Raw genomic sequence first — 27,121 nt, 5'->3', positions numbered from 1 at the left:
ACAATCCCATGATCACAGGACCTCCACCATTGGAGGACTGGCAAAGGGAAATTATTAAGTTTATGAGAAAGTTTAATAAAGAAAAAAAGCGTAGGCAAAAGTTAGCAGAAAAGGACAAAGATGAGAAAATACCGCCTAAGGAACCGAAACCTTTGGCTGAAATAAGAAAAAAATTAGAAGCTCATATTAAGAAAATTGAACGAAAATACCCGAAATCGCCTATAGATAGGATGAAGTCGAAGAAGCGACCAAAGTTTTATAAAGCCTATCAGAGGCAAAAGGAGTGGCTTAAGTTGTCACGACAATACAAGCGAGTTCAGTACTTGTACCTCTTTAAACGCGAAGATCTCTTTAAGAGCGATCATAAAGTGACGAAGAAGCAAGAACGTCAATTAGACAATATACGGCCCCAAAAACCCGTAAAACCCAGACCCATGCCCAAAGTAATAGTACCCGATTTTCCGGATGATGGATGGCTGGGTGATGAAGATACCAACGCGGACCCAAACGCCCCCGAGCAAGTGGACAGGGGCCAGAGGTTGAAGAATCTCCTCATGGATGGTATTCGCCTGAAGCGGCAAGAGAAGTTGCTTCACTTGGTACCACCCGAAGATCCTCTAAAAGCCGTCTATTTACCCCTGCTCCAGAGACGAAAGAACTTGTTATATTTACAGCGTTCCAGGACTCCGGAAAGGAAGCCCGAACCGGAATTGGATATAGATCTGGATAGTCCCAGAAGCTTTTATTCCACTTCCATGGGTCTCAGTGCCCGGACCATTTGTAGTGTCCAGAGCAGTAGTAGTACCCTCACCAATTCCAGTTGTTCCAAGTCGATAGCCTCTGTCAGCACGCTTTTCTATGATGCTAAACTACCACCACAAGATTTACAAACGGTAGATGTATCCCTCAAAAAGGGGGACATAAAACGAGATAAGAAGAAAACAACTGGTTTACGTCTCTGTGAAGCTGGAAGTCTAAAAGTTAACGAAGAGAAGAAACGCAGAGCAACAAGAGGCTATAAGGAGGATATTATTAATGAGCTAGAAGAGCAGGATACGGAAATACAGCCGGAACAGACTTCGGATTTCCGGAGATATTACGATATAGATGCTGTTTCCCTGCAGATTCTGCAGTGGATGTCCAAAATGAAACCGAAGGAGAACAAGAAACCCATCGAGGGTCATGCTAGGATCACGAAATATCTGGACCATTTCTATTGGGATCGTTTGCTGCGCGATGAGCTATTCTTCCATTGGTTCGTCAACGAGGGCTTCTTTGCCGCTCACTATCTCACCCAGGTGAAGGAGGCCAAGGAGCTGGAGGATCTGACCAATGACCAGCTGGATGAGCAGGTTTGCCAGTACATAGAACAGGTGAACAAGCCGGATGGGAAGAAAATCACACTGACCTGGCAGATGGGCCACGTGATGGTGACCTCCTATTTTCGTGTGCTCCACTATAGAGCCAGCTCGGAGAAGAGACAAGTTGAGGATCGATTTTTACTCCGATCCCGCATGGCAATTGCGGTGGTGGAGCACTTTCAGGGGGAGCAGGGTCGAGAGGTCATGGTGGATCCGGTCAACTGCCGGCGATTGATGGAGTGGGCCTTTCGGCACGAGAGTAGAATTCTACAGGTCTGTGATGAGCCCCTAGTCTACGCTGAGGAACGGGCCGGCATTGACACCTGCCTGGTGATGCGTACCCCCAACCTGGAGTCCTTCAATGAGTTCTACTATCGTCGTGTGATGCCCAGACCCGATGCCCTGGCCATCAATCCGCTGGTCAACAAAATCCGACGTTATCCAAACCGGGGACGCCTCCAGCCCCACGAGTTCGATTGCCCCATTCAGGGTTGTCGCACGGGTCTGAACTCTAAGATTCTTATGTCCCACTTCATCACCGATCACTGTCGCCGTTTGGAGGAACTTTGGCTCTCGGATCGTATGGTACTGATGTTCTATCCCAGTTCCTATCCACCCACACCGATCTACTGCATTTGTGTGATCGCCTTGCTTGTCAAAATGCCAAGCAAATCGGCACCGGTACCCAGGATTGTATTGAACGAGGAGTTACCCTCGAAATATCTGTATTTCGCTGAGCATGCACCCTGTTTCCTGATGTATGCCCAGGTTCAAAGGGCAACGGTTGAGGGCACGGCGGTGCAGAAGCTTCCGCCAACAGCAGGTCAATTGGATGACAGCGATGGGGAAAAGAACACTCTCTTTATATTTTGGCTGGCCATCCCCGATCTTAATCTCAAGCATGTCGCCTGTCGAGTATACATTTATTGCCAAGATCGCAGTCTCAAGGGAAGGTCCCTCTTGAAGTTCACTAAAATGTCGAAGTTCAAGAGCGTGGCCGATTTGTTCATCAACCATCCGAAAAAGTATCTGGCCATCGATTATCCTACAATGGCAACGCTCACGAAGGATTTCAAGGAGATACTCTTTATCGAAGTGCGCTATGTCAACAAATTGGTTGACGAACCCGATGATTCTGGGGATGATATATTTGATGTTTAAAAGTGGGTGAGGGTTAGAATTTAGATATATCTATTTATTTTTTAATTGGGTAAAAAATTCTAATGAATTTCTATTTGTTATTTCATTGCAGAACATCATTGAAGAAAGTTTTGACGAATATTTGCAGCTAAAGCGGTTGACTTTTGAAAGTCCATACATATATATATTTTTATACGCTCTTGTGTCTGCCAAATTTAAAAAATTGTTATGTCATTTTTAATAAACAAGCATGTGGTTGTGGGTAATAAATTGATAACTATTAAGTTTGTCTAAAAAATTAAGGGAACCTACCATGATGGTTTGATATTATATTTATAAATAAGTTAACCAGAACCTTTATTTTTGTATTCCCATTTTAATATCTAGCCACCGCCAGAAAAGCAATCAAGTCAAAAAATGGGAAACTTAAAATAAGCAAAGCGAAGCAGCAAATCAAAAAACAATTACGCGGCAAATGACATTATCAAATGTCAAATGTCATGTTCGGTGAGGCCCCTCTTTCACTTTTTTTGTTCTTCTTGAACTCTCCCTCCCCAATTTTCTTGTATCTTGTATCTGGAACATCTCTTGTATCTCAAATACTGAAATGCAAAGCAGCAAAAAAAAACACAGAGAGCGCATCAAATTTGTTCGAGGCAATTTTTCAATTCATTGAAGTGGAATTCATAGGAAGCCCCGGACTTGGGAGACTCCGGACTTTGGATACTAAGCGCCACTTGACTTGTGACCCGACCCCGACCCCCTCGCTGACCTCCGCCCCTGGCAGCGAAAACCCCCTTGGGGGTGGGAGTATCTGAAATCAAAATCAAGATTTTTGATTCTTTTATACACGCGCATTACACCCCTCCGATATAATTTTTGGGGCAGGGGTTGTTTGGCGTTCACTTTGTTTGCTGGGGTTTCTTTTATTCTCTTGAAATTGGCTTTAAGCCCGTTGTTTGTAAATAACTCTCTGATGCTTTTGTATTGCTATTTTATTCTTACATTATTGGTTGGCCATCGCAGCGAGCAAAAGTAAGTAGAAAACGTGGAGGTACTTGAAAAATTAACAAATGTCCAAGGATACCACAAAATCTTAAATAAATTTCAATTTATTTAGAACTTAGTGTAGATTTAAATTGTTACACTTTCCCAAATATTTGATTATGAATAATTTTAATTTGATCTCCAGTTCCTTCACACAGCATATTATTTTCTGGAAAACAAAATATAGAATAAAAAGTTTGTATATCTAAATGATTTATAGAATATACCACGCTTTTAAATAGAGTTTTCTGAGAACAAGGTTTATTATAGGGAATTTTTCCAAGTACAGCTGATTTATTGCGGTTAGTTAAAGACATCGTTTATGATGAGTTCCTGGACGATCCAATGTCCCACCTGGATCTGCGATTCCATATGCATTCGGCGACTTATTCCGCCTGATATTGATGACCTCGCATTTATCTCGGGGAGGTTGAAAAATCGCCCTGACAATGACCCTGGGCCATGGCTTCTATGAAAGTCAACACGCAGGACCCCGAACTAATGACCTGCAGGGGAGGTGGCCACCCAGTGGGTGGTTTCGTCTTTCATCAATCGAAATAAAAGCACAGACGAGACCTTTAGGTCACTTTTGAATATGTCGATTACGAGAGACGTTTATTGATAGTGAACTCGACCCACGCCGGAATACCAAAATACCGAATAAAGAAAAACTATTAGCAGTGAAAACAGGCCTTTCTGCAAAGACAACGTACATATGTCACAACCCCAGAGGCAAATACAGGGGAAAAAATGAAAAATGATCTCATGGCAGAAATGGCATGACTGGCCACCGGAGGGTTAACGCTGCTGGGCACTGGAGGGTTAAGGGCGAGGGTGGACTACCTAGGGATGTATATCGTCTGAAAATAATGATATCATATATCGATACTTATATCTATGGTTTGTAAATATTGTATTTGATATAAATAATATAATATCACCCATTACACTATGATAACTATTATACCTATGGACTTACATTTTAACAATATATAATTCGATAGTTAAATTCGATTAACATCGATATACTATCAATCTTTAAAAAGTATAATATTTAAAACATGAATTTATTTATAAATATACGTCGTGCGATAAATATAATAATATAAAATATATGATATAAAACAAAGATCCTTGTATATCGAATTTTAAATCAAATAATCTATAGATAAATCGATTGATATCGATAAGTTATCAATCACTGATATTTGTACTTCGAAGTTGGATTTTTTGTGAATATGTTCTTTTGAACATATATTATGATGTGGAATATATCATTAATGATCTATTGTCATCAAACATATTGGCTTATTTTACCATCTCTAAATGTAGGTGTGTCGGCATTCGTCCAATTGCCATAATTTATCTGTCACATGTCGAATGTGTGTCAACGTCAACGCAGAGTAGCAAAAGTAGTAGGATCAGCCACCGAACCACCCATCACCCATCACCCATTACCCATTAACCACCACTGAATCACCCACCTCCTGCAGCACCACACATCATCATCAGTGAGCCACCACCCACTGGGCGGTGTTTTTGGATCTCCTAGCCGGTCGGTCAGCTGTCATTAATATTTATTATGTCACATGCATGCTCGGGCCCAAAACATCGACTTTGACTCCCGGTTACGGATACGGATCCGGTTTCCAGGTTTCCAGCTTTCGTTTCGGATTCCCAGCCAAAATACGTGCCAGAGCAGCTGGCCAAGAAGTTTCGGGTCAAGGGTTTTCAATATTTTAATAAGCAGCATGAATATGCCAGCCAATTGGCGACTAGGGCCAAAATGAGCCTGGGTACTAACCCACTTCTTACCACTCATATATCAAATATCAAATACATAATGTTATATATATATCTGATAGATATTTTCCCAATAATTTCTTTTGATCTCTTTGGCACCTGAATCGCATCCTGCCCAAGATGTCCAGAAGCACAATGGGCTCATTAGCCGTTTAATGGAATATGTAATGTGCCTGGGTTGAGTTGATAAAGTGACGATGAGAGTGGAGTGGCTAGTTTTTGGGTGATTTTCGGTACTGGTTCGATGCGTTGGTGGTTGATGATGGCCAACGGTTGTCTCTCTGCCCCCCGAAAAACTAACAAACTAATCCAATATTTTTATTACGAAATGCCATTAAGGGTCATTGAATATTGTGGCATAATAAATAAATGGCCTGACTATAAGGCAGATATATGCCATAGATATATATATATATATATAGTACATGTGGGCCTGAGTATAATCCCAGCTATCAACGGCATCATTATTCAAAGACGGATTTAGCGGGGCGATACATATGGGAATGGTATTACGAAGTAGGGGAGGGGGTTCTACGGAAAAACTCTGACACACATACATCAAAGCGTCTTAAGTCCAGAGAAAAGCAGACGTTTTATTCCTACGAGTTGACTACTCAAAAAGCGATTTTTCTGCCTGTCTTGAATGTGCCACCGAAGCCATTTTCATTAATAGGAAAATTCTGGGGAAAAGTCGGTGAGTGTGTGTGTGTGTGGGTGTGTGAGAGGGGATTTTATGGCAAATCCTTTAGCCACTTGCCAATTGAAAATAAGCCAAGTGCCTGTATGTGCAATATCTCTCGTTCTTGTTCCTTTTCAAGGCGGCTACCCATTAATAAGCCAGTTCACACCCAAACACCTGACGCCCTTGGCTCACCTTCGGCACCACCCACCAGCCACCCACATTCCAACCACCCACCACCCACTCCTCCTCCATTTTCCTGGTTAGCCACTCAAGGACCAACACGGCCAACGTGCGCTTAATTAGTCCGTTTTGTTTAAAACGATTCTGATGACCATGGAGCTGATGATGATTCTCATGTTCCCCATATACGTAGGTCCATATGTGTGAAACGTGTGTGCATATTCAGATAAATGCATGTACACATGCTTATATATGTTTGGCCGTTCCTTTTCTGTACTCTTTATAGAGGTATTGCGATTTTGGGTCCTTTAAAAATGTCTTGTATCATTTCTGTTTTTACTGTATTTATTAGTATAAAGTTGGTTTTTATATATATTATTTTTAAAATATATATAAAAATGTATATGTATCATTTCAATTCAAATTAGGGATAATACTAAAAACAGATTTAAATGTATGTCTACAATTACAACGAAAACAAACATCAGTTCCTGAAGAAACCTGTATTTTAGTAGAATTAAATGATAATGATGATATGATATGATGATTTTCTCTTATATTTACCATTACAATTATTAAAAGCAATAGCTCCAATAAAATAACCTTTATTTTATCACTATAAAATATTTTTAAACTTTTTTCAATGTATCTTTTGAATTTGGAAACAATTTCAAAGGGTATTTGTAGATTGTTGGCTTCACTTAAGATTCCCTTAGACATTTTTTTACCTATCGCACTTCCTGCAGGAGCCGCTTGTTTGCCAGCAATTCAATTTGCCGGCTTTCTATACTCGTACACCCACTGTTTTATGTATATTTCTTGGTTTTTTTTTGCATTTTCCACGCCGGTCACTTCTCCCACTTTTCACTTTTCCGCCGCGCTTTTCTTTCAGCCCATGTTTGCGTATGTTAATCGAAATGTTTGGCGGCCTGAATGGGGGGCGTTGTGTATATATGCACATGCGAATATACCATTTTTTTCATCGCACATGTGTAACGCGGCTTTGTTTAACATTAAATGGAGGTTAATACCTGGCAGCACGTCCATTTTGCGCGGAAAGGGTCAAGTGCAGCATCAGAACGGAAGGGTTGTATGCGATATGTCCGACATATATTGTGGGGTTGGCATCTGCAGTTCGCAGGATATCGGGGGAATCGGGGGAATCGGGGTCCAGCGGGGGCTAATGTTATTGCCACCACATTTGATTGTTGTCCATTTTCCCGGCGCCTGCGGTACTTTTTGGCCTCCTCGCATATGGCCCCCCATCATTTTCGATTGTTGTTGCAAATAGCCGAGTGATTTTACGGTTAATTGATTTTAAAGCGATTTCGCTTAAATGTTATCTCTGCATTGTTGTTATTGCGGCTCCATCACGAGTGGATCATTTGGGATTGGCAGGGGTTTTGGTTCTATTTTTTTTAAATGTCTGATTACATTCAGGGGATTTTCTTTGTTGTCGGGGTAATTAAAATGCTAGATGTGGTTTGAAGGCATGGAGAACGTTTATTCCATTAAATACATTAAAGCTGTCGTTTTCATAATGTTTAAGACATTTTTAAGACCGTATCAGCTGCTCTTTATGCGTATTCCCCGCCTTATTTGCCTTGGTCAACCAATTTAGCAACTGTTATTGTTTCATATCGACAGCGAGACAATCGGTACAACGTCAATTATGGTTTAGCTTGGGGAAGTATTTACCATGTCACCCCCCCCTCTTTGGAAATTAGAAACCATCCACCCAAGTGACCAACAAAGGTCCTGGCCAAGATTGTACTCGTGTGTTCATTAAAACAATAAAAAGAACACACGCTCAGATACAGATACAAATACAGATACAGATGCGGATGCGTATAAGGAACCGAAGGCCTAATTATGATTTCTCCAACTGACAGCGGTCAAAACAGCCTTGGGAGGTTATTATCGAGGGGTGGCCTGCCCCCGAAAAAACCTTTCCTTTCCGTTCCGAAGGTCTATCTGTGCGTAACGCAACGTAATTACACAACATTCTTAGCTGGGCATTTCGCCAGTGGCTATTTGCCCATTGGTTTTACGAGCGTGCTGCACTTTTGCGGCCATCATCAAGGATCAGGAGCCAGGACAGCCACGACATACAGGACATCAGCACATCAGAGCATCATCAGCAACCCCGAAACGAAAAACTATCCCACAATAACCGAACCGAACGGCCGACTAACCGAAGCGGTAACTGTGACTGTTTACTGGAGGCTGTGCCACCTGTCCGCCCACCGATTGTGTGGGCGTGCACTGGCAGAAAATAGTAGTAAGTTTAGCTGAAATAAGAAGAAAACAAGGAAGAACGCTATAGTCGAGTACCTCGACTATCAGATACCCGTTACTCAGCTAAATGGAGATATGCAAGCAGCAAAGCGAGATTAAAATGCGCCACCTACCGGCGGTAGACAGATTTAAGCGTTATGGGCGTTAGAGTGGGCGTGGCAAATTTATTTTTGGATAAATCGATAGGTATTGACGACACCAATACATTTCAGTTAAAATTTTTTATGTAGCATGCAAATTGTGGGCGTCACAGGTTTTCGCGGTTTGTGGGCGTTTAAGTGGGCGTGGCAAACTTTTTTTTAGGTCAATCGATAGGTATTGATGAGAACAATACATTTCAGTTAAAATTTTTTATCTAGCATCAAAACTGTTGGAGTTACAGTTTTGGGCGGTTTGTGGGCGTTAGAGTGGGCGTGGCGGTCTACTGAAACAAACTTGCGCTGCGTAAGAAGCTCAGGAATCTGTACGCCAAATCTCAATAGCCTAGCTCTCATAGTTTCCGAGATCTCAGCGTTCATCCGGACAGACAGACGGACAGACGGACAGACGGACAGACGGACATGGCTAGATCGACTCGGCTAGTGATCCTGATCAAGAATATATATACTTTATGGGGTCGGAAACGCTTCCTTCTGCCTGTTACATACTTTCCGACGAATCTAGTATACCCTTTTACTCTACGAGTAACGGGTATAAATATTTATTTAAATAGTATTTTTATACCTGATATATCTTTGTTTTTAAGACACTACACTCTTGAAGACCTTTAGTATTTAGGTTTTTAAGACATTATTTCATAGTCCTTTTCACTCAGGATCTGTGTTATACTTGTAATTTCTTTAATAACATTTCTTATACCAATTAAAGGTATTTTTTCCAGTGCACTCTCAGTCCCAGGAATGTTATTAGCAGCTTGCGTGCAAAAACATTTATGAAATTCCCAACCCCATGGAGGACATCCTGGCCTCACCACTCTCTCATTCTCTGTCTTTATGTGACGACGCAGAATGATACGAAAACGTTTCGTCATAAACTTCAATAATCGTAAATATAGATTTCTCCATTTCCCCCAATCCCCGTAGGTTGAAATTAATAGTTTTAGGCTTTCGTCCCAGCATCATCGCATCGCATTTCATTTTCCCGTTGCCTGGTCAGTTATATTGCCACCCCCTTTTGGCCGCCCAATTCCGTAGACCTCGTACTTCCCGTAACCCCCACCGAAAAAAACCCCTCTATTGGCCGCTTGTGTGTAATGCACATTTATGTCGCCGGACAGTGGCTAACAGTTTTATCGTTTCGTCAATGTCATAAATTCTGATCTAGTAGCCGAAATTGAACTTAATGCGACATAGACACAGCAGACGGGCAATATGTGGAGGAAGTCGCATCACAAGATGCTGTTTTCGGAGGTACAGTTGTGCTTGAACAAGAAGAAGCTTAACTTGTAGGTTTAAAACCGCTTTAAAAGGTGTCTAGAAGTATGCAGTCAAAAATACATTGCATCGGACTCTCTCTAAAATAAGTTGTTGCATTCTTTTGGGCAGACTTATAAGCTATATCAAAACCAAAGTGATATGAGTATTGTAAATATTAAGATTTGTTTTAGATTTTTTTTAGAACTTTAAGAAGTTTTTAAAAACATTTTAAAAATCCCATTACTCAAAATACCCAATCTTAACTTTCTATCGTATGCACAGTGGTGGATAAGTAACTAACGTAACCCCTAATTTAAGATCCCGGACCTTTGGAAGATATCGAGATGTACTTACTGTCCCTGCCAATAATTACCCATTTGCCTACCCCTAACAAATGATATATGCCCGGGCACATCGATAATCGCGTCTGGATAAATTATAATGGTCCCCCGCTGCAAAACCCACTTTCGATTGGTAAGCCCAAACCCCAGTGGAGTTTCGGCTGGTCTCTGATTCAGATCCTGGTTTGGGCTTATTATTTATGTGGCAATTAGCGGTGCATGCTTTTAGGAACTGGCCAAAGGCGAGCGATTTTAATGACCGTTTGAAGCGCATTTCGTTGTTGGCACTTTATTTTTATTTATTTACGTACGAATGCGAATCGAGGTTTCGGTTTGGGTCGGGGGTTAGGGAATTCCTTATCAAGATGTTCGGTCGCCAGTTCTAATTGATAGGGCGGGCACGCCCACCGCCACCCAAGCCGTTCGATATATAGTCGCGTGTTCATAATTTGAGCAAAAGTGGAGCGGGGATTTGGGTTTTATAGGGGCAGAACCCAGAACCCAGAACCGGAGCCCCAAAATGCCACGGAAAATCCACAAACACATTGTGTGCTAAATTACTAAATCAAAGGGTGGTTCGACCTGGGATTTTCAACGGGTGCGGGTCAGTTTTACCAGGGATTTGCACAATTTCTTGGTACTCGTAGTCGCTGTGTTGGCGTGTCGATCGCTCATAATTCGCTTTCGGCCAAAACGACATGCAAGCAAACAAAATCGAAAATTCAGCACGAACATTATCGATAAAATTGCCATTAAAGCACCGCCCGGCGAACCTTATCGATAGTTTGCATCGCTCTCCGTCGGAACGGAATGGAACGGAAGTCGATTTGGATGATGAATGAAGCCCGATGAAAAGGGGCAGATAACCCCGGGCCAACTTTCCCCCCCATCCAATCTGGCCAATCGACTCGACAAGGGTTAACCAAATGCCAAGGGGCGGGCTATATGGATTTTGGGGGGACAGCGAGCCAAAACAAGCGGTTAAAAACAAAGAAAATGCTTCGGCTGTGCTATAAATTAGATCGATAGATTAGAAATATATTAAATTTATGGTCATACTAATCGCCTAAGTATTAATTTATAATATGCATAAGAATAATCCAATCCATGTTAAATCACATGAGTAACATTATATATGCCTTTATTCCTTTTAAGGTTAGTCGAAGCATTTGGTGACACTAAATTGCTCTGCTTAAACTTATAACTTGACTTAAAACGTGATATTTTTATTCGATTTAAATAAAATTTTTTTTAAAATCTACGCTTAAATTGTTTCCTGAACGTATAATATTCCAAGATGATACTGTCTTAATCGAAGTTATTATATGCTGAAAATGGAATTAGTGACCTCAGACTATCACTTTTGGTTAGTAAGTTATATTTTAATAGGTCTTTTGTGTCATATCTCCAAAAGTTGTTTGTTAAAATATTTATTGAACTGCTTTGGCTGTCAAGGGAACATGTTTCTGGCTCAAAATCGTACAAATATGTGTTACTGAATGGCTTATTCAATTACCAGGCCTGCTTTAATCTTTCATTTCTTAGCTTGGCCTCTTTTCCCTCTCGATTCACAAACACACACATCTTCATCCATTGCAAATAATACAATTAAATAAATTTACGTGCGCCACGCAATCTGCATACATAACTTGGTCATAGGAGGAACCACTTCACCCGCTAGAAACCACCCAAAAACCACCCCTCCCCCGAAAACCACCCACTCAAGGACGGGGGCAGCGCCTGAAAGTATGCAAGAATTCATAAAAAACCCCAAGCCAGCGGCTGTAAAGAAATCAAATGAGTTCGACTGGAATGGAATGGGGGGCTAAAGCCCGAGAACTCAGTTCAATCATGCAAAGTGGCGACCAACTAAAAAAGAAAAGCGGAACGGCCATGGGGAAATGGAGGAAAATCGAGGGGGAAAATCTTTGGGAAAGGGGATAGTAGCGAGAGCATGACGAAAGTATTGCCAACAAATGAAGTCATTTGCATGCATGACAATTGTTATTGCATATTTTTTGGCGCACGCGCTAATATCGAAATTGTCAAAATGCCCCAAAAACCAAAAACCCCCCTCATCAATTGAACTACCCTTTTATGCCTTTTATGCTGGATGTGCTGCTCTCCCTTGTCGACAAAGAAATTTATGCCACATAAAGAACTATAAACGTCTATAAAAAATGAAAAAGAAGAACTGACAGGCAGGGCAATAAAAATGAATTGGCGACAACTCCGGATATATGAGAATATGCTATCTTTATAAAGACGGAAATTGTCGAAAAGTGCGAGAGATTTAACAGCATTTTGCGGCTTGTCTGGATTTTTTTGTTCGCCCCTTATATTTTGAGGGGGGCTATTGAATCGGAAAGGGTTTAATATACAGCAATCTGCTCTAAATTGATCTCTTATTCGAGATGTAGTCATCTCTTGGGAGGTTATGATGGTTATTAAGTTTCGGGGGTGTTTAAAATGAAGTGGAAATATATGGAGTGTAAGTTTACAACAATGATGGTTGTTAAAAATGCCTACAACATTTATTTACAATTATATAGTACATATAATAGATATTTGAAATCACCTATATAAGTGCCTAAAAGTATGCAGTACAAAAGAGCGCCTCCAGTTCTTGAACTCCAAAAATATATCATTGCATACTTTTAGACACCCATATAAATTATTTTGTACGTTTAATAGCACACTCGATATAAGTATTTTTTTTCAGTTTTGGCTTCATTTTAAGAGGGAAAAAATATTCAAATGAGAGTTCGTTTTTTAGGGGTATATCGCATAATAAAACAACACGCCCAAAAGGTGCAGTCGATGTCAGTTGGCTTTTGGCTTTGACATTTGATGAATTACACGCATGGTAGAGCAAAAAAAAGGAAAATAAAACAACAACTAGAATCAACTACACATCTAATTAGACTGGGGACACCATTTTATTGCACACTCACTTAGAGTTCGTGGGTCGAGGGTCGGGGGTCGGAGGTCGCGGAGTGTGTGCCTTTCGAGGTGTGTCCCGGCGATTTTTCACACCACTTGCGGTGGCTGTTGTTGCTGCTTCTAATTAATTAATTAGCTTGATGACAAAACAAACGCGCTGCTGATGAGCTCGAAAAAAAGAAAATATCGTAATGGAATTGGAAAATGTAAATTTAAACGCGGCGACAAGGTTACAACTGATGTAAAAATTGGCATGTAAGGAAATTCTCAAGAAATTGGGGGTTTTAATAAAACAAAATAGTTGTTTACCATCTAAAAAGATATTCTTTTAAATTCTATACTCCCTGAAATATTGATAAATACTTGTGTAAAATATAAAAATCAATAACTCCCCCCTCAAACATTTTAACTCCCACTTGGGAAAGCAGGAAAACTCTCAAGGCCGTTTATCATTTGCGGCTCATAACTTTGTGCAATATGCAGAAGGCGCCCAAGTCCACCCCCCGGGAAAACCCACCTCCACCCTACCCCCACCACGCCCCCCGTGGTGAGGGCGGCATGTGAAAATGCAAAGCTGTCAATGAGTTATGTTTGGCGCTATCATAAAATTTGACAGGCCTCCTACCCCTATAAAAATTCGCCCTCCCATTGGCAAACTTATCGAATCGCTCGCTCTGAAGTATGCAAATATTTCCCGGCGGAAACGGAAGCTCACATTTAAGAAAGTCGATGAAAAGGATTGCGGCTCCCCGTCTTCATCTCACTCTTTACTTGTCTGCGTCTGTGTTTATTGATTGCACTTGACAGAAAACATTTAAAGTATCAAAATAAACTCCTTAAAAAATTTATGTAAGAAAAACAAGACTTATTTTGAATATTAAAATACTTATATTTACTTATACACAAAAAAAAGTACCTCATGTCTACCAAATGGAATTATATACTAAATATTAAAATTCGCTTAAATTTTCATTTAATTATTTAAAAAGTGTATTTATTTTGTTTTCCAAAAGTATCTTTACATTTTTATTTCATTTTTTTAAACAATTTTTCCCAGATTTTAAATTAAACCAATATATAATTTCGCCCCCATTTGTGCCTGTGTATCAAGTGAAAGTGCTGAAGGATTATTGGTTGAACACAAGTAGACAACTTGGAATCCTTATTGAAAATCAATGACGTCATGTGGCGCATCTCTCTGCCAAAACTTTTTGGCAAGGCAAAAGATAAAGGTTTCAAGTGGATTTACAGAACACTAATATATGTATGCACTTTACTTAAAAATTGCAACAAGTTTCTCAAGCCTTAAAACCTATTTAAATTTCCCCCCGTCCTAAAAAGTGTGTGCCACAATAATATCTAATGCACAATGTTAGTGTGCGTCTGTGTTTATTACTCTGTCAATTGTTTGTGTATTTTGCATGTGCAATATTCCACAATTTTCACACTTATTTTTGAGTATTATCGAAAAAGTTTTCCCATCATCGAAGCGCAAAAGGCAATTGGCCAAAACAGGCACGTCCTTGCCACCCTTTTCCCCCCATTTTTGCAAACATTTTCCACACACGTTTTACGTGTCCAATTGTGAATGCGAATATTCATTAGGAAACTCTATATGTTTGCATCTGTGCAAAAGTTTATTGGCAATTTTTGGCCATTTTGTGAAGCGTTTTGCAAGCGCTGAAACGTGCCAGCATATATAGTTATTATATGATGATATGTGGAAAGGTTTTTAAAGGATTTAGCTAGAACTAATTTAATAGTTTTTGGATACTATTTTTGAGTGTTGTAAAAGGGTGACGAGATTTTAAACGCTAATTATTTAATTTACTCAACTAACATATACCAATGTTTTAAGCATTAGATTGTTTACTTTTTCAAGACATTAACTTATTTGCATTTTACTCCCTGAATATGTAATCTTCTTTATTGTTTCCTTACTTTATTATTATTAATTATTCCATCGATACTCGGTTCCTAGAGGCCAAAGTAGAGTTATTCAAATTGGCTCTGGAGATTTTTGGATTTGAATAATCAGTTCTGGTGGCCCACCCCCCCGATTTCCCACCCCACGCCCACCTGCCATCCGCCCAATCACTCAGCCAACTGTTCATTTTACAGCTTCCCCTTTTTTTTTGCTGGCCGCCTGGAGTCGGTTTAACGCTTAAATTAGCCCAAAAAACACTAAGGATCAGAAGATATAGCCCAACCCACCACCAAACTACCTATGGAAATATTTTAGACATTTTCCCCGGCGTTCTTGACAGCCGCAAACTGAGGATAAAAATGGTAGAGAAATTACCAGGAAAAAAATATTCATTTCGCTTTTCCTTTTTTTATGCCGTTTTTCTGATCATTTTTTCGCTGCTGCTTCTTCGTTTGTTAATTTATAAAAAACGCTTGAGGCTTCTTGATGGCGAGGGGGAGGGGGTTTCGGGATGTGGGGGGGTGCAAGGTGAGGCCAAGTGTCGCCTGGTGGGCGGAGAAAAGTGGGTGGGGATGGTGGAAAGTGGGTGGTGGGGGGTGGCGAAGGTGCGAGGTACGATTTTCGGTGGTGGAACGAGAAAAACTTCAAACGAGATAAATACAATTTCCATTAGGCCTCGCGGAAAATCCCCTCGAAGCACATTCATACTTTTCCTTATCCACATATATGCACAGAAGAAAATAATATATTTTTCAATATAACTATGCACTTTAAAACTAGTTTTCAAAAAATATTTTTAAAGATGGAAAACCGGTCGGTTCAAATATTACTTTATGCATTTTTCAAAGCATTCTAAAGTAGATATTTTTAACTTTGATTAAAGTTGCTTGGATTAATTTGGTTTTTTTTATTGTTATATATTTATAAGATACACATTTTATAGCTAAGACGGAGAATTAAATATTTTCTTATTTCAAGCAATAAATTTTTTAATAAAAACTTCTTTATATTCTGTTATTTCTCCCAGTGCATATGTGCAGAACTTAAACATTGTCAGTTATTTCTTGGCCCACTCCACTTGAGGTTTTTTCCTATTGATTTTAGGGCTTTTTCACAGTTTTTTCCAGGGCATTTTCCCCCAATTTCTGTTTTCAAGAAACCCCTGTAGCCACAACCCCCCGCTTTTTGGCCCTTCTTCGGTCTGTTTTACGTTAATTTTTTAATTGTAAATATTGCCTAGGGTCGAATTTTTCATCTGGGCCCGCAGTTGTCCCTGTACTTTTTCGCCTTCCAATCCAAAAATATATATATGTATTTAACAGAAAAAATTCCCTTCAATCTGCCTAAAGGTTCATAATTTTTCACCCCCTCGACCCCACGATGTTTACATAATTTGTACGTTACAACGCGCACACGAAACTCACTTTTTGGGCCACTTTCGCCCGAATTTTTTAATAGATTTCTGCGGTGGGAAATGTGCGCAGTTGTTGTTGATAATAAGTACATAGAAGGCGTGGCATGTTCAATTATTTGCTCTGGTCAAAGGGAAACAAAATACTAGACACCAAATAACCATTGTACGATTTTTCTCGATTATTTTTATGTTGATGGGCATTTTTATTGCCCGCCTGCTAATTGCAAACTATTGGCGAAAACACACACGCAGTGCGTCTTATGATGCCAATAAAGTAGGGTTATGGAGCTGCTATGCCATCTTTGGGGGTTCGGGTATTAGAAATTATGACAGTAAAGGGCAATTTGCGCCTTCCCCGTAAATCCCGGAATTTATATAGAGACCAAAAGACGAAAGGGAGTTTGTTTTGTTTTGCAAGTGTATTTTTGTTAGTGTCTTTTTCCAAATAGTTGGCCATAAAGTTTACTATATAATAGTGCCGGACAAGGACGAATGGAGCGACTGGGTGGTTGGTTCTTGTGGTGGTGCAGCTAGGTAGTTCACTTCCGTATATTCCCAATCTTTAGTGGGCCGGAGAGATGGCCATCTCCTCCTAATGGGTCATCTCCGGCCTTCAAACGATCGTCTGATATATATATGGATATTCTATAGAGAAGATATATTAAGAACATGGATTTTTCACAACTCACCACTGCCAATTCCGAATCCATCGATCAAAGAGTGAGAATTCAGCTGCATTGCACTGCACAATCCAAAGCAAGTCTTCGTTGAGAACTCTTCCATTCTCACACGATATCGGGGTTACGGGGAATTTTGGATACAGCAAATTTTTAACTTCAGATTTTTCGTATGCCTTTGTTGTCCAAGTCTGTTTATGTATGTGTAGCGCATCTGGGAAGTTCATATGACCGGCCTGCTTGAGGGTTCCTAGTTAGCTAGGGATTAAATAGTGATTTTTAAGATATTAAAAAAGCCACAATAAAAGTTTGTAATACTTACTTCAGTGTAGATTTCTTTGCTTTCATGGTAGTTCTTCCCATTAGAGTATTTGCATTCAACACCGTGTAATTCAAGTGTACGTCAAGTGTGCGTTAAGTGTGACATCAGTACAGTAAAACGTGAGGCCGCCCACATTTCTCTATAACACTTTATGCTTAAGCCTAATAAGAACTCTTAACAAAACAATTAACAAAACGAGTAACGAAACAAATATCAAAATATATTTTTTAAAAAAGATGTTCACCGAAAATAGACCGAAAATATTTGTAGTTTTTTTGGAATTTTGTACTTGTTACCTCGACAAGATGTGTTGGTTGACTGAATTTTTTGGGGTCTCGACGAGCTTAGGTACTATTTTGGAATGACATTTAAAAGCATGGATAGTTTGATCAAAAAAATGTGACTAAATTTAAAAACATACACTTAGAATATGTACATTGTACATAATATGTATTACATCAATAATAAAATAAGTATTAAAATCATTTATTTAAATAATGTTTTTAATTATTTTAAAAAATCTTCGGCATATATAAACACTAGTTGTGACATTATTCAGTAAACCTATATAAAATAATAAATAAAATGACAGAAGGAATACTTCTTTACTTTTTAATAAATATATATTTACTATAACTATTTAAAAAAATCTTTGGCTTAAGTAAAAACTAGTTGTGGCATTATTCAGTTAACTTATAAAAAAAAATATATATATAATATAAAAAGACTAGTTTTGGTAGTGTTATATAAATTTTTAAATATTTTTATATATATTATAATCAATTAATTAATTTTAAAAAGTCTTGGGCTTATATAAAAACAAGTTGTGGCTGTATGCAGTAAACATATATAAAATAATATTTATAATATAAATAAAAACTAGTTGTGACGCAATTAAATAAACTTAGATAATCTAAGATAGATTAAGTATTTATATAAATTAATACTGGGTGAAGTAGGTTTTAAAGTATATTGTGACTGCCTTGAGGTCTGATTATTTCCAGATATTGGTTGTGTGCTGGGCTCACTGTTTTCCAGCCCCTTTTGTTTTCCCTTTTGGGGTGGCGGTGGGCGTGGCGGGACACACATGTGAAGGTCACGACCCAGAAAGTGGCAGGAGATGGAGTCGCCAAAGGCCAAGAAAGAAGAAGGCAAGGAGGAAAGTCGCTTTTTGGCTAATGAAAAAGAAATAAAAGTGTCGAGTGCATTATTGCCAAAGGCACACACACATACCCACAGAAATACATATGCTCACACAAACACAGGCACATATCATTTTCCTTGGTAATTGTTGAAACATTTTTAGTACTAGTCTGCGTGCTACGTGTCTGTGTCCTTTTCGCCACCCCAACCCCCGATTTCCCAGCCCCCTTTCTGGCACTCCACCCCCCTAATTTCGACCGCCGGCTATTATTTTGCACTTACTATAACATGCACATAAATATTTTTCCTTCGGCCCCTCATTTTCCGACCCACGTGTGTGAGTGTGTGTGTGGCTATTTTATTGATACTAACACAGAAAGCCCACGCATCCTCGTAAAAGGACATGTGAGCACGGACTTTTCCTTTTCCCCGGCTCGTTTTTATTGTCGCCTTGGCGAATCTCTGTCAAAAAGCAATAATCATCAATTCTGATTCCTTTTCTTTTTTTTTTTTGCTGCTTTTCGGCAAGGACATTGTCGTCTGTTGGTGGCTCGATTTGATATCAAATTGATTATTATTTATGTCGGACGGGGACCAATTGCCTCTGCCACTCATTCTTGGCTAATTGGCAGAAGATTCCGTCTAGAAATGAGGCCTATTTATGCGTTTTCCTAAGCTCAAGAGTAAATAATACTATAATAATAAGCTAATGATATAAAATTTTTATATAAGTACATTATTACTAATACATTTTATGGATATATTATAGTTACTTAAATAATTTTATCTTTATATTATATTTTATTATAAAACATATTTAATAATATAATTGTCACAGACTTCTAAGCTATTTAAATATTTGTATACAAAATTTCCTTAGTATGGAATATATATTATTACCAATATATTATAGGCATTATTATTGGTTATTTAAATATTTGTGTTAAGAATTTTCTTAGAATGGAATGATCTAATAATATAATAACATTATATATATATTATATTACCACTATAATTTATGCATGTTTAATAGTAGCTTAAATATTAATAGTTCCCCAGTATGGCGATTATTTTCAAATTTTCTTATCAACTTAGCCTTGGAGCCCGAATTGTCAAGGGCCTTAGAGCTCGAACGGCATAAGTTCAGTTATAGAGAGACGGTCCTACGAAACATACCTATATTTCTCCCCTAAAACCAAATATATTATTTTGTCTAAATTTTCACGAAAAAATATATAGAAATGGGACTGTTTGCCTCAGGAGGAAGTTTCGGTAAGTTTTACTCCAGTTACAAGTTATTCAACCGGTTTTAGTTTTCGTCTTTGAATTCTTTGGTCGGCAACCAAGTACGTGGGTCTAAATTACTTAATTTTAATTTCCCGTAGGCGCTCCTTAATCAGCAACTATTAATGCTGCACTTTGCTTATTTACGAGCTCCAAATGACTTCCATTGAGTGTCGTCCGTTTTTTTTGCGTGGGCAGCTACTGTTCCTCGTCCTCGGTTTCTTTTTCCGTGGCCTTTCATACTTTTTGTCCTCCCCTCGCTCCTCAATTGGCATCTTGTGCTTTTGGGTTATTTATTGCGATACTCAAGGCCCGCGATGAGTCAGCGAGGGGAGATGGTAAGGTTAGGCGGACTTATTTATTCAAAAAGGAATTGTATTTATTTATTTATTTAACGTCAAGCTTCTCAAAGCCTACTTGTAAATAAATAACTTTACAAAGTATTTGCTAAATAGTTTTTAATTTAAAAATAAATTATAATATGCCAACTTCTACTACTAATATTCTCTTACCATATATTTGTGGCCCTCCACAACTCTTATTTAGCTCTTATTTAATTTTCAAACGTCAAGTTTCTCAAAGCCTACTTGTGAATAAAATGACGCCTATTCCTTATTTATATAACACTAACAACTTTTTAAAAAGTTCTATAGTTTTTAATTCTACCATAAATATTCCCTTACCATATATTTTAAGCCCTCCCCAACCATTTGTCCTTGTACTTTTAGTCGCTCGTTGCTTATTTTGCCCACAGTTTGTCACACTTAATTAAAGAAAATTTTAAGCACTTTAGATGTCAATTTGTGCCCACTTCTCGCAGTGCCCAATACGTTGACAGTTGCCAGTTTAGACCCCCCTTTTCACCAGCTTTCCCCCCACATTTTCAATTGCGTCAAAAGGGGCAAAAATAAAAGTATACGAAAAAAGAAGAAACGGTTTAATTAAGTTGAAACCCTTTCGTGCGTGCCGGGGCCAGTTGGCAGTGCCATCCGAGAAGGAGAATCCCGGACCGAACCGAACCGAACCCACTTTCCAGACCCCCGAGATTCCGATCCAAGTGGCTCAAGTGGCCAAGTCACCAAGAGTCGACTTGAGTCGAGTCGGCCCAACTCGGGGCGTGTTAATTTCCAAGGTGTTTGCTATTCCAAGCTGTTTCCGTTCTAATATAAAAAATCAGCGTAATTAAAAATCAAATGATTTTTTCCTTGGTCCTCAAAAGTCGTCGTCCCCCATCTTTACCATCCGACGACAGCGAAATATCTTCATTAATTTTGCTCTTTTGCTGCGGGACAGCGGGAAATCCTTCGCCTCTATCCTTTCCAATTCATTCAATGCTGCACAATTTTTAACTCATTAATTGGTGTGGGCAACCCTTTTTTTTACCCTTTGGGCTTCACCCTTGCTTTTGATGAAAAATCTAGACGAAAATGTCCTGAAAACGGAGCCAAGTGATTTATTTGTTTAATCCCTTTCATTTTCGACCGATTTCTTTTTATTTATTTTCTTGCCCAGCCACTTGAAATGTTGCTGATTAGAGAAAAGAACAGAAGACACCAACTGAAGTGGAAGGGGAATTGGGATTCATTTCTTGGCATTTATTAAAAGTCTGCATTAAGATGGGATTGTATTCGAAGAAGTTTAGCATAGAGAATATACTCCTCGTTGAGCAAATAATTAATATGCCCACTTAATGCCCTATCTAAAGTCGCAATACTCTTCCACGAACACCGCTTAATTGATTCGTTATCGATTCGCTTTGACCCTCTTCATGGCCCATCAATATGGCTAAGAGTGAGAAAAAAGGGGAAGAGGGGCTCAGAGCGGAGGATCGACAGACATTGAGCGACCAATGCGACTGGCAACTTGTTTAGCTGATTTTAATCCGCATTCGATACGGTAACAATTTTTACTTCATCACTCTCCCGGCAACCGAATGGCCATCTCTTCATCGGCCGCAGCTGAATCTCGTGGCTTCCACACCAATCAAGGAACCTCGGGAGGCGGGACGAGCGGGACGAGACGAGCTTTTGACATTCGCATAACTTCCGATTTAATCCCAGCGCGTGAACGTCGTCGTCGTAGTCGTCGATCCCCATGTCCCAATCGCTTGAGCGGTTTCAGCATCAGTAGTACACCGAGAGAAATATATAGTCTTAAAGATTTATAATGGAATAACCTTAGGAACAGTTATATTATTATTACCTAAGTATTAGGTATTAGGTTAGCCTTCAGCTTATTTAAATTGATTTCTTACAATCTAAAATCATAACTTAACCCTAATTAAAGATCCTTTAAAATGAATTGTTGAGAAAATGATTTTCTACTTCATTATAATTAATAACATAAAAAGGCCCCACGTTGGGCGCCACAATATTGTTCAGCCATTGCCCAATGTTGATTAGTTGCATTTTTAGCCAGTAACATCTTAATTCAGGACTAATACCAATTAGTTTTTCTTAGTGCACCACAACTTCTCGGTTCGCATCGCCTCTTGCTCCATCTGCTGAGTTATGCGCTTCTGTGCGTTGTCGTATTTTGTAAGCTTTTACGCGCCGGCTACCAAGAGCCCAACTAAACCGAACCAATCCGATCCCATAGGAGCAGAACCATCCCCCCTCCCCTTCATTCCTTTCCGATCTGATACGATACGATCCCCGATCCTCGATTCCCCGAGACATAGCAGCATCGTTGAAGCGATAAAAGATCAATTTAGTTGCGCCACAGTCGCCGCTGATTTAAATCCGATCATTGCGCGACGATTTGATGCGAACTGAAACATGCACAAGGAATTTGCAATTATCGAACTTCAAAGGCCCTCTTGCCATACAACCCGTTTTTTTTATCTTTTTTGTGCTGATCTTACAAATTTGATCGCGGCTTGGGAATCACTGGGCTGATGATTAGGTGTGAGGTGATATTAGAGATCAGTTAATTGGCAGACCAGTAGTACTAGATATTCAGCATTTTTAAATGATTTAAAATCGGTTTCGTGATAAAGGGCTGAAATACTTTGTTTTGGGGGGGTTAAGCTCAAAGCTCGAAAAATCAAATAGCAAAGAACTACAAATTACATGCCGAAATGCACTTCAATGCAAAGCACTTGGGTAAACACCAGCAGACAGACAGCGGGGGCGATGGGGAAAAGGGGGCTGGGCACACCTGTGGGCCACTCTGAATTTTCCTGTTTTCCCCCCAACTTTCCCAGCTTTTCCCGCCACTTCCACATTGTCGATGTAAACCTTAAGGTATTTTGCGATAATTGCACATTGCTGTTGTTGCTCCCGCCGCCAAAAAGAGTTTGCAAGGGTAGTCCAACCACCCCAACTCCCACTTTCACCCACTTCCGCCCACTTTTCGTATGTCTGTGCGCAAGATAAACAAAAGACAACTGTTCCATGTGTTTGTGCGTGAATCGTCTGGCACATGTCTTCGCTTTCCCCACTACTTTCCAGCTATTAATAAAGCGAAACTTCGAGCCTGGGGTTTCCATATCAACTTGTTTGCCGTAGCCGGTGACGACTGTACTTACTACTTAATTAATTCAAATCTTGCTAATTGCATTTTATTTGCTTTCGCTGCGCAGATTTCAAGTTTTTAATTGCAAATCTCTTTTTCCCCATTGAGAACACACGCGCACATCCTTTATAAACACATGATAAGTTTTCTATATTGACATACCCTACCTGTGTTTTACTTCTCAACGATTTAAATATATATACTTTGAGCTGATCTTGTATTATATTTTGCAGAGGGTGGAATTGAAGTTATTAATACGATCGTGTTGAAGGCGTATCAGCTCGTTGATTTAGTGTTTAATCGTACCGAGACCCATTACGATACTGGTTTGGTGGCCGGACTGGTCGGCATTGCCGTTGCCATTGGCGGATGCGTAATATATACGATTATGAAACGTCAGATGTATTATGTGAGTTTAGAAATCGATTCTTCTCGAGCCTTGTCTAAAAGTCCTCTTTATAGAGCATCCTTTTCGGTGCACCCAACGAGGAAGCTGATCAAGTTGAGGAAGAGGAAGCCGAGGACAGTGAGGTGGCCGATGAGGAGGGTGAGGCCGATGTGGTGGGTGAGGCCGATGTGGAGGGTGAGGCCGATGTGGAGGGTGAGGCCGATGTGGAGGGTGAGGCCGATGAGGAGGGTGAGGCCGATACCCTGGTGGATGAGGACTATTTGGAAGACTCGATGTCGAATGACGCCACTGACAACTCTGAGGAGCTGGAACCGATTGTCCAGCAAGACACACAGACTGAAGAGGTGCCACCGCTCAATTTGGATGAACCCACTGAGGTTGCAGCCGCTGTCCCGGAGCCGAGGACCAAGAGTCCTCCCAAGAGTCCTCCCAAGAAGAAGTTTGCCATCAAGCCCGTTGCCACCATGTATAGTAAGGAAGAGAGCTACAAGGTGATCCAGGCCAGGGAGGCTGGACCCATGGAGCTGGAATCGATTGTCCAGCAAGACACACAGACTGAAGAGGTGCTCAATTTTGATGAACCCACTGAGGTTGCAGCCGCTGTCCCGGAGCCGAGGACCAAGAGTCCTCCCAAGAGTCCTCCCAAGAAGAAGTCGGGCATCAAGCCCGTTGCCACCATGTATAGTAAGGAAGAGAGCTACAAGGTGATCCAGGCCAGGGAGGCTGGACCCATGGAGCTGGAATCGATTGTCGTCCAGCAAGGCACACAGACTGAAGAGGTGCTCAATTTGGATGAACCCACTGAGGTTGCAGCCGCTGTCCCGGAGCCGAGGACCAAGAGTCCTCCCAAGAGTCCTCCCAAGAAGAAGTCGGGCATCAAGCCCGTTGCCACCATGTATAGTAAGGAAGAGAGCTACAAGGTGATCCAGACCAGGGAGGCTGCATCCATGGAGCCGCTCAACAAGCTGCTGACACCCCGCACCGTGGCTACCCGGCACCGCACCTCGGTTGCCGTTCAGTTCCCGGCTCAGGCTCCGGTTCCGCCCCCAAAGCCCGAGGACCGTACCGGTTCTTCCAGGCGTGGACGAAACTAAGCCGTGCATCCCTCTTGATGGCGTTACGTTTTCTTTTTTGGTTTTAGTTACTTATATATTTTTTAAATTTCTACAATTGTACCACACGTCGTTCACAAGAAACATGGAGGGTATTTATCCTAGTCCTAGCCAAGATATTCCGTCAACTCTAAAAACTCTCCACACGCTTTTCGAGATGGCTCGCCAGTTTTAGGGTCTTCTCGACACAAACACCTACAAATGTTAGACGAGCTATCAAACCAAAATTGTTACCGTCGAGTATTCGAAAGTAGAGGGGCCTTCCAAATTGCCAAACCATTAAATGTTTCGATCAAAAATGCAGTTACTATTGTATTTTTTATTTATAAGGGGGACACAGATTTATACATGGTTACATCATAGACCGAAATGGTACTTATAGGAGTAGAGCCTATCTATAAGTGGGAACACAGAGCTATACGATCTGAAATTGTGTTTTTGATAGACATATTTTCTAAGCTCTGTTATTTAATTGCCCAAATGGGTTTGTCATGGGCTTAACTTGTATGAAATGGAGCCTAAAACCTATAGCCTAAGACCGAGTGCTATCCAAGGACACGTTCCTGCCATCATCATGTTCAATGGCCGCTCAATAGACTCTCCTCGTATCCGCTGTTGTAATTTGCTGGCCCTGCCAGCTGTCGCTGCGGTTGGCCGCCTAATGGTCGTCAAAGGGTCGGAATATGGGGCCGAAGGACCCCCATTTCAGCACCCCCCCTCCGGTAGAGCCATGGCCGCAGTCATATGGTGCTGACACCCCTGCGAAGGGAGAGAGATACATCCCAATGGCCCGGGCGCCTTTGGATTTCATTAAACGCAAATTTATGCCTTTACTTGAATGTCAAATATTGCAAATGTCAAACGATGAGGCGGCCAGTGGAAGAGCATGGGGATATGGGATAAGGCACTGGAAAAAATTCTACAAGGCCTAAATTATCAAAATAGAATTTTAAAAATTGTAATATGGGTTGGTAAGCTTGATTTATAAATCTTTAATCAATTGCCCTACTTAAATGCGTTTCTAAATTATTATAAGTCATCTAGAAATGTGAAATATTAAAAAATTATATGTTAAATCTATTTGAAAGACTTTTAAAATAAATTTCAAAATATCTTCAATCCTTACAATCCAAATACAAATTTGGAATATAGATTAAATTATCTCTAAAAATATTTTTCATCTTCACTAAACACTTGTAAAGAAAGAAAAATAAAATAAACATATACGATTATTATATCTTTCAAATTATCTCGCATCTTCATAAAGTTCTTCTTTTTTATATAAAGTTGGTCTTATTTTCTAGCAGTGCATGGCATGGTATGGCATTGAGTCCCGTTAGACAATAGTGTCCTTCCTTGGGGGTAAAGTAGGAGGTGGCCCATCGACGAACCCTGTCTCTGTTGGTTTTTATGCGTTGTTCGTTTTGTAATTAAGCGACGCACTTGGTTGGATTTGGGTTGGAAATGGGAATGGGAATGTTATAGGCAATGGGGAATGGGATGTGGAATCGGAATTGGAATGGCAGAGCGGGATGTGCTTTAAATGGAATGGGTATGTATATAGATATTTAAGTTTCGGTCTGGCAACTGATGGACTTGCGGAAGGTCCTGTCTCGAAAATCGTCATGAATATATTTGTCCTGCTGCTACTGCTGGTCATCCGCCGTGTCCCTTTTGCCGATGCATTGACCCAACATCCAACCATCTAGATTTGCGGTCAAAGTTGGCGTTTGACATTTATGCCGGATGTCAAGTCGTCCCAAGGAGCAGAAGGTCCTTCTCCAACTGGGTCCATTGTCATCATCATCATCAGCAGTGTCCATTTTGTGCTTGTTATTGTCACTTGCCTTGGCCTTAACTCTTCTTTGTCCACTTTTTTGTCTCCGGTTTACCCCCAAAAACAAACTACACAGCTATCAATACCAGAATGATATACATTGGGGGGTTTGGGGAGGGTTTGGAGTGTTAACCTTTTCCGGGTCCAAGTTATTGTTTGTCCCGTTATAGTTTCTATTCAATCGGGTCGTATATAGGGTCGGGTCACTTGGTTTGGCTGGCAAATGCACCCCGGAGGGCGTTTTCATTTTCATTGCCATTGCCACTGCCA

General features: G+C 40.3%; 2 protein-coding genes and 1 long non-coding RNA gene across 4 annotated transcripts in view; 2 read left to right on the top strand and 1 right to left on the bottom strand.

Moving 5' to 3' along the window:
- Positions 1 to 2,781, top strand: part of LOC108004773 (uncharacterized) — a 48,981-nt gene extending 46,200 nt beyond the window's left edge. The window contains exons 8-9 of one of the 2 annotated variants that reach the window (XM_017067821.4): positions 19 to 2,524; positions 2,614 to 2,781. In XM_017067821.4, the coding sequence (XP_016923310.2) occupies positions 19 to 2,522 (2,504 nt within the window). In that variant the 3' untranslated portion in view covers positions 2,523 to 2,524; positions 2,614 to 2,781. Of the gene's footprint in view, positions 1 to 18; positions 2,529 to 2,613 lie in introns of both variants that reach the window. The other variant, XM_017067820.4, reaches the window with a different exon arrangement.
- A 14,170-nt stretch (positions 2,782 to 16,951) lies between these two features.
- On the bottom strand, positions 16,952 to 17,877 carry LOC108004624 (uncharacterized). Its single transcript, XR_001767249.4, has 3 exons — positions 17,551 to 17,877; positions 17,241 to 17,486; positions 16,952 to 17,176 (listed from the first exon to the last, which is right to left on the bottom strand). It is a non-coding gene; the product is annotated as an uncharacterized lncRNA (long non-coding RNA).
- Positions 17,878 to 19,817: 1,940 nt separating this feature from the next.
- On the top strand, positions 19,818 to 25,317 carry LOC108004608 (probable serine/threonine-protein kinase kinX). Its single transcript, XM_017067548.4, has 3 exons — positions 19,818 to 19,965; positions 23,727 to 23,902; positions 23,956 to 25,317. Exons 1-3 carry the CDS (start codon positions 19,935 to 19,937, stop codon positions 24,994 to 24,996), a joined length of 1,248 nt encoding a protein of 415 aa, XP_016923037.3. The 5' UTR covers positions 19,818 to 19,934; the 3' UTR covers positions 24,997 to 25,317.
- Positions 25,318 to 27,121: the final 1,804 nt, after the last annotated feature.

The sequence above is a fragment of the Drosophila suzukii genome, chromosome X (assembly GCF_043229965.1).
Source record: "Drosophila suzukii chromosome X, CBGP_Dsuzu_IsoJpt1.0, whole genome shotgun sequence".
Lineage (NCBI taxonomy): Eukaryota > Metazoa > Arthropoda > Insecta > Diptera > Drosophilidae > Drosophila > Drosophila suzukii.
Note: the sequence above shows the minus strand (reverse complement) of the source record. Positions and strands in the feature narration are given on the sequence as shown.